The following is an 8,853-nucleotide window of genomic DNA, read 5'->3' as shown; positions in this document are numbered from 1 at the left end:
ATATATATAAATATCGTTTACTTTCTAATTTAATATTAGCATTTGCCGCATGTAGCATATCTATTTATCTCTTCCTGCCAATCTGGCCTCGTATATTTGATGTAATTCTGGCTATAAACAATTCCCGATCACGCTCTGCAGGAATTTATATTGCAACAGAATATTTTGTTGATCAAGAAAATTTTTTCTACTTAATTCTTTTGCATAGAAATGCAGCTTCCTGTATAGGAGCAACTGCAATGGTAGCAACAAGCACGATGCTGATAGCGTATCTCAAACATATCTGTGGAATGTTTAGCATTGCAAGGTAATATTTAGTACAATTTGTTTTATAAATGAAATCAATTATTTGTTTATTTTCAATCAGATTTTAAAAAATTAAGAACTTACAGAAAAAATTATGTATTCATATAGTTTCCGTATTAAGAAGGCAATGGCAATTAATATGCAACACGATGTTAATGAAGAAAAAATGGTTATAATTTATAAAGGAATAATATGTGCGATAGACATTCATCGCAAAGCTACAGAGTCAGTACACATTCTGCAATATCTGTATAACGTGCTGTACTAATTTTATTATGTTTCTGAAGGTTTTCTCAAGTCTTTATAAAGAGTTTTGAGGGATCTTTCTTCTGTTTTATAGCGGCTAGTATGGTTTGCTTAACCAGCACTCTTGTTCAAGTAAATATTATTTCTTGTTATTAAATGCATATCTTTTCATGATAAGATACAGTTTTCATAATGTTAAGGTTAAATAAGAAATCATTAATTAGAACGGAATTAGTGTAAAGAAATAATTTTCTTTAAAAACAAAATCATTGAAAAACTCATGATTATTCTTGATTTACCTTTTTTTATAATCATAACATATGTGCATTATTCGCATATACGTATGTCACAAAAATAATATAATTTTCTAATATGCGCAACTAATAAAGAAAATAATTTATTATGTAACGCAAGCTGTATAATTTGTCCTAAAGAATTACAGAAAAATTATAAAGTTTCTTGCTGTAAAAAGTTAAAAATACACATATAATATATGTTTTAAATATTTTAGATCATTACATATAATAGCACAGAGCAACTTGTATTACAACTTATACACATAAGTGTCCTCTATATATATGTCTTTTTGTCCAATTATACCGCGCAAGATATTACAGATCACAATGAATACGTATTTGCTACAGTGTAAGAGACATTTATATCGTACGTTCATACTTAAGTAATCCTTTTATAAATTCTTCTAACAAAATGCTGAGTTAAAAAAAGCATTCAAAAATAATACTGTTACTGAACGAACATATTATAACAATTTATACCATAATAATATTTTTGTTTTTATGTTAGATTTTACATTAATTTATCATTGTTTTGTAGATATAATGTTGAATGGTATGTTGCTCCGTTACACATACAGAAAATGATGTTATTCCTACTGCAAAAGGGTACAAAAGCTTTTCATTTGATTCTCGGTGGAATATTCGTTGCGTCTATGGAAAGTGCTGCTATGGTAAGAGACATATATAATGCTCTTGTTCCCCCCGAATATTATTGTTTAATTGAAAATAATAACATTCACAGTCATTCAACATATTGACTACTTTAGAATTATTTAGATAATGGAATAAAGTAGCTTTATTAAAATAAGTTAAGACTGAAATGTAAATTAGCTGAGCTAAAAAAATAGAATAGAACAGAGAAAATTCTTAACTTTGTACTATATATTCATTTGGTGTGTTGCACTCACGAATATTACTATTCAATAAATCAACTTTCCTTATTTGAAAATATATTGATAGAATAATCCGAAAAAATGGATTTTTTTTTTAATTAGATCTCACTTTGCGTGTAAACTTAGAAATCTGTGTAGAACCACGCTTCGCGTGGAAAGTTGTAAGCCCTTGAACAATGAAAAGGAGATTTTATTATTAATAAACAAACGTTAATATCGCTATAAAGTTAGTAAACGTATGCATTATGTAGTGTAGAATATGTAGATCATGAAAATGTGACCGCAGCATGTGTTTTGTCGCAGTATTTTGTAGCAGATAGATTTCTTAACTGCGATAGTCTTTAACTTTAACGCTTAATATCTCGCTTCGCAGGACAGTCTCGTTTTTCTGTCAGATTTTTTATTTTAACGTTTTGCAAAAACGTGTCAAATGAGCAAATTTCATTAAAATTGGAAATGCAGTTCTTCTGAATAATTACAAAAATCTATAGACATATTAAAACCTTATTTTTCGCAGTATTCCTTATATTTTTCAGTGTTTTTGCATTATAGATCTTTTAATAATTCTTCGCGATCGATGCTAATCAAACGTAACAAATTAGTACTAACCTAACAATAGATACGAGCCGCGAGGAGATTATGAGAGTTCACTTGCGAAAATCATATCGGTACAGTGTAACAACCAGGAAAAGGAACGATTTATCCTATTCTCTCTATTTTTACAAATTTGCCAATAGCAATATAACTTACAAATATTTTATGCTATATATTAGCTAATTTTTTATATTTTACAAATATATAATTTAAACTAAATAATTTAAACATCAATTATCATACTGTAGTACACTAAGATTCAATTACCAACTTGTACTGATAACACTTTAAGTAAATTGTACAAAAACTTAGATCAGACATCGAATAAAATTAATTTTGAATGTCACTCGTAAACAGACGGCCAAAGACAAAATAAAAATCACTGTTCTTAAGCCATGTTATATACTAGCACATATCAATGTCATTACATTCTTAAGCCATGTTATATATTAGCGCACATCGATGTCATTACCCTTAAAAAAAAATATTTCGTTTAAAAAATACAATGGAAATATGATTTAACCATCGATGCGACCATTCAACTCCACCCATTGTCCTTCCATCATTTTAATAAATATTCTCCACACAGCTTCAATAGCTCCTTACAGGTTGAAACAAAAGAAGATATTTTCATTACAGTTGATAAGTACTTCAATATCTTACTTCACTTTTCTCTATTCTACAAGTATGAAATAATAATTGCAAAATAATTAAGATAAGTATGTATAAAAGTGAAAGCAATATGAAAAAATAAGAGAAGAGAAGAAAAGGAAGAGAAATGTAAACTAATTTGATCAAAATCGTTTAGCCCTTGGTTTTAGGTATCGTTTCCTGTAAGTATCATTTCGATAAAAGGTAAAAATTATTATTTAGATAGAAATCGACATATTATAAAATATTTATATAAAAAAGATATAAAATTTAAAACTTACATTAATAAGTCACAACATTAAAATATATGTTAGAAGGGGTCGTATCGCATCTGCGAAGTTTAGTATCGTACAATTCTCTCAAATGAAGTATGTATTTCTTTATGAAAAATAAATATCTGTTGCGAGCATTATTGTTACAATCAAATCTACCGCTTAACCATACACCTTTTCCAGAAAAATGAATTACCATCATGTGCTTTTTTATCCGACAATAATATTTCCTTCTGCATTTAAATTAAAATAAGCAATTCAGCATAAAATTTACATAAAAAAATATTTTATTGTATTTCAAGCACGTTTCTATTTTTCACTATAATTAAATAATTGAGTGACTCGCATAATAAACAAAATATTAAATTATGTGATTAGTAATAAGGCTCATAAATTTTAGAAAACAAAGGAAAAAGAGAGTTAGGATAAAAGGAGTTTCGGATAGTGCGTTAAACTTAGATGCGAAAAGAAATAAAAATATCTTGTCTCCTCCGATGTTCAAAATGGAATCACAAAAATGACATTAAAAAGGAAGGAAGGTAAAGATTAGTTGGTAGTGGAAGATAATGAGAGGAGAAAAATAAGAGAGGATAAAAATGTGAATGAAATCATGGAAGGAATAATAAAGATAAGAAGGAAATTAAGAAGGAGAAAGAGATTGAATAATAGGTAAATAGGATTCAGACAAAGATTCTGTGTCTTGCTATTTTTAATTCTTTATAAGGTTAATTTATCATGGAGGTTGGCCATGACAATAGATTGAATTTTTTTGACATCACTTTGATTAATGACAATAAAAGAATTATTTTCGATACATATCATAAAACTACATTTTCGGGAAGATTCCTGAATTTCCATTCCAATCAGCCTCTTTGTCATAAAAGAAACATAATTATTAGTTTCGTTGATAAAATATTTCTGTTATCACATCCTCGGTTTCAACATAACAATCTAGTTGAAGCTATTCGTATTTTTCTTAATAATGGCTATCCTCTCCCTTTTATTTTTTCCACAATTGGAAACCGATTAAAATTTCACATACATAATAAAAATACATAAAAAACATACACACAATCCACAAATCAAAGAAAAATTTTTTACAGTTCCTTATGTTAAATCTATCTCCGAAAGTTTCTCACCTACATCCAACATGTTTCACTGTAAATTAGCATTTTCCATCATCAACACTTTGAAAAGTTTATTAAGAGTTTATTAAGAGAAAGGACAAGTTAGAATTGTTTTTTAATCAAAATGTGATCTATAAGATTTCATGTGATGATTGCGAAATTAGCTATGTCGGTCAAATCAAAAGAAAATTGAGTACGAGGATACGTGAACATATTTCGGAAATCAATAAAAAAATGGATTTTCCATCTCATGTCTGATCACCGTATAAATCGCAATCACAATTTTAGATGGAATGAAGATATTGAATCTTCATATAATAAGAGATATGATCCGATATGATACATATAAAAAAATAAAAACAAGGCTTAAAAAAACAAGGTTTAGACATAGAATCTTTGCCTAAATCCTATCTACTTATTATTCTCTTTCTCCTTCTTAATTCTTTCTAATCTTTATTATTCCTTCCATGGTTTCATCCACATTTCTAACCTCTCTTATTTTCCTATTCCCGCCACTTTTCAACTAACCCTTACCTTCCTGCCTTGTTCATTTTTGTGATTCCATTTTGTCTTGCACATTGGAGGAGACAAGATGTTTTTATTTCTTTTCGCATCTCTAAATTTAACACACTATCCAAAACTCCTTTTCAACTTTTGACTTAAGATATGTTACATTAAAGATATCATGCATATTTTAGCTGTTACTATATTTAAAATAAAAAATTTTCCAATTAATATAGAGATAAAAAAATTTTTGCAATCTTAATCTTCGCTAATTTTGCTAAGTATTATCTCACATATTATATTGTTTGTATGATAGTCTTTAATGGTTTATCTCGTTTTCTAGCGCTATAATTTAGTTATATTATTATTTATATCCAATTATATTATTTCAATCTTGTGCTATCTTTTCACTTATGTAATATTTTACAGGATCATACTCATATTTGCGTACTCCGTTCACTTGTAATCGAAGGATACTCATTCTTTTTATCAAATTGACACTAAGCATATAATAACTGACTGCAAGTTACTATCATTCGCGTCCTTTTCGTTATACATTATAACTGTGAACATTACGATAATTATTTTTACGTTACCAGCATTTGCCTTAGAGAGCGAAATATTTATTATATTATATTTTTGTTTATTTTCCAACTTTTATTATGTATGTTTTTAATAGAATGAGAATGATCCGATCACGATCAAAACGTCTATAAGTAGCATTCTTTATTAAAATTTTTAACTTAAAAATATTTTCGTTTTCTTTATTTTTTTTTGGTACATTCTACTTTATTTTATGTTGTTTTTACATAATAATTTTTAAATAGTAATATTTTAATAGTTTTTAAACTTCTTTTTTCTTTGTTTTCTAAAATATTAATATTAATTACAATTTATAGCAATTTGGATAATGCAACGAGATGTATCAGAAAGGATAATAGATTTTTCATGTTATTGTAATCTTTTATTTTATAACAATTCAATGTTAGTATCATTGAAGATATAATATAGAAAATATAACATGTTATTGTAATAAAAATTAAAAAGCGTTTAATAAATCATATCAATTTTTCCTTTGATTCTGTACCTACATTCATTTATTGTATATATTTAGAAAAATTTGATAATCTTCAAGAATTTTTTCTAAATAAAAGGAATACTAATTTTAATACTATACGATATATAAGATTATATTTTACAGTTTAGAAATTTATGAAGAATATTTATGACTTTATAAATCAGATTTACTTAACGTTTTCTTTTTGTATTATTATTGTACTATTTACAATCAAATACAATTCGTTTAGTATTAAAATAGTATTAAATTAGTATTAAAATAGTAGTAAAATAGTAAATAAAATTATACGAGAAAACTAATTATTTATATATGTTACATATTGTACTATAATAAAAGATCACACAAAAAGTTCTTGGAACATTTCTTTTAAAGTAGTTCCCTTGAGTAGCGCTATAAATTTACTAATGTTTGAAAGCATTCCTAGAACGTCCTGATATTTTCAGTTCTTATCGCATTTGCAATTGACTTCCTCAATACACAACAAGAACCGTTGTTTTTTCATGTAAGTCGAAATATTTCGTCGTGTTAGATATGTAGAGAAATGTTTGGGCAAATGGATGCACCAAACAGCTTAATTTCTTTCGCATGGAACCACCTGCACATCGAACATTGGATGTCAAGCAGTATTTTGCCATAATGTCATGACTGTAGAGTATCCGTCATATATATTTTCACGTCTTAGTATCGCTTTAGTATCACTTTTTCCTGTTACCGCTAAAGAAATTTTGATTCTATTGCGCGCAAATATGAAGACTGAAAATGCCACGAAAGTACTGAAAGACCTGACGGAAAATGATTTTCAGTAGGATCAGTGAAAGGGTAACTCGCAATACACTATATTTTATAAAGTGTATATTAATTAGCAACAGTTATTCGTTACATAATATTGCATCGAGCACTGTGTGGACTTTACGCTGATTTTCTCAATCCTAAATCCGGAAATGCTTCTCTCCTCACTCGCCTAGTGACAACGCGATAATGATTTCATTTTGTTCGTATATAGGCACGAACATATCACGCAGATATAAAATCCTCGATCCTTTTTTTTTTACAATGCCACTAACCGCGCGCTCGGACATAACCGAAATGAAAGCATGAACTTTTCTAGTTCCCACATTAATACTTCCAAATACTAACAAATGTTGACAAATGTATGCAGCTGCCTAAGGGGACTACTTTCGAATAAAATGTTGTGTAAATGAAATGTTGTGTAAATAAAACAATTATTCACGTGGTAAAATTAATCTAACACCATTCAAAATATCACCAAATTTAATAACTTTGAATTACATAAATTAAATTCAACTTTATAAAATTAAATTAAATTTAATGTATCTGCAAGTGAAAAGTATATTTGTGTACATGTACATGAAATTTACTTTTCAAAATTTTAAGAAGATTAGTATATTTTTTACTAAATTTTATGTAGATTTGCGTAAAATTTAATATAAATAAACGTTAAATTTAATTTACTTATAACTTTATCTTCAATTACAACATTAAATACTTTCGATATGTCTGCTTGAAATTTTCTTCCATTATATGTAACGGAAGTAAACTTCTTTTTTTTTTAACAATTTACTTCGCATTTGATACAGAAGATGTTATGGAATAGATTTTATTTCACGTTAGAAGTTTGTACGGCTCTTTATCAAGAAATAAATTCACAAATATATTTCTATGACAAATAAACATCCGTGTAATTTTATTTCTTAATGATCGCAAATTCCACATTTTTTTCCAATCTTGCAGTTTTGATGACAACTATTTTTCGCTACTTTAAATTATATTACATAATGCAATTTACAAAAAATGGAAATTATAAAGTATTTAATTGAAGGGGAGGATGCGCAAATTACCACTGATTTTCGCAATCAAATTTCTTTCTTCGTAGAGAATTTATCGAGTCTAAATATTTTCATTTCAATCGGGTTCTCTTACTCGCTTTTGACTTACGGTCATATTATCGATCAAATCTCGTTCGAATTAGGATAATCTTGTACTTTGGAATTCAGTTATATTATTTTATAGATTAATTATTTAAATATTTATAAATATTTATAAATATTTATAAAGAAAAAAATCAATTTGTGAAAAACAGTTTTATTTTAAATTGAAGTATAGAAAATAGAACTTTTCGACGATTTCTGATATTAATTTTTTACTTCGTTATTACTTCGGTATTTACTTCATACATCGGTATTTATTTCATATATTGGTCACAACAATGTTACGAGCATCAGAAAGCAATCGTTCGCTTGAGTTGCAGGAATAGCGGGATACTGTCAAGTTATTGCTGCTAATATCAGGAATCGTATGACGTTATACTTCCATCAATCAATTATGTCAGGTTCGTTTAGATATTATATATTTTCTGCAAAGTCTACGCCTTTATACAAAAAAAATGTTTTCCTCTTTGGAACATTCAGAGACTCGTGAAAAAACTCCGATAATTTATATTTCGGTTCATTTACGTAAAATATAAAAATAAAAAGAATCATTTCAATAAATGTACACTATTAAAAGCAAAATGTTAATTTTAACTTAAAGACGTATAGTGGAATTTCTATGATGCGAAAGTATTAAGTTGATATGTAATAAGTGATATATGATAATTCTACAGTATCTAATAAAATTGTATAAATTTGTAATAAATCATTTTCAAATGATAAAATATTCCACTTTAAACAGTCAATAATTCCGATCTTTGATTTCCTATCGAAAGACGATCTTTGAACCATTAATACAATAACCTGGCATACGTTATTGTTTTGCATTCCATAAGAAATTCAAAACAGATCTACAAAAGAATATTGCATTCTACACACATGTACAAAAATACACACGCACTCATGCATGCATATAGAAATTATGTTATAAATTATA

At 27.4% G+C, this 8,853-nt stretch overlaps 1 protein-coding gene across 1 annotated transcript; it reads left to right on the top strand.

Annotated features, from left to right (window-relative positions):
• The first annotated feature begins 239 nt into the window (after nucleotides 1-239).
• Nucleotides 240-3,031, top strand: LOC108689354. The gene is made up of 6 exons (XM_018196085.1): nucleotides 240-307; nucleotides 415-531; nucleotides 594-684; nucleotides 1,064-1,197; nucleotides 1,387-1,519; nucleotides 2,975-3,031. The coding sequence occupies exons 1-6, from the start codon at nucleotides 240-242 to the stop codon at nucleotides 3,029-3,031; spliced, it is 600 nt and encodes a 199-aa protein (XP_018051574.1).
• The last annotated feature ends 5,822 nt before the right edge of the window (nucleotides 3,032-8,853 follow it).

Source organism: Atta colombica, unplaced genomic scaffold, assembly GCF_001594045.1.
Source record: "Atta colombica isolate Treedump-2 unplaced genomic scaffold, Acol1.0 scaffold27, whole genome shotgun sequence".
In the NCBI taxonomy this organism is placed as follows: Eukaryota; Metazoa; Arthropoda; class Insecta; order Hymenoptera; family Formicidae; genus Atta; species Atta colombica.
The sequence above is the reverse complement of the archived record's forward strand: the minus strand, read 5'-3'. Positions and strand labels throughout refer to the sequence as shown.

Excerpts from the sequence above, each read along its gene's own strand:
- LOC108689354 (XM_018196085.1), top strand. The coding sequence starts at position 240 with ATGGTAGCAACAAGCACGATGCTGATAGCGTATCTCAAACATATCTGT. Across the intron at positions 532-593 it reads ATTCATCGCAAAGCTACAGA|GTTTTCTCAAGTCTTTATAA; the intron begins GTCAGTACACAT and ends ATGTTTCTGAAG. Across the intron at positions 1,520-2,974 it reads CTATGGAAAGTGCTGCTATG|TTGATAAGTACTTCAATATC; the intron begins GTAAGAGACATA and ends TTTTCATTACAG.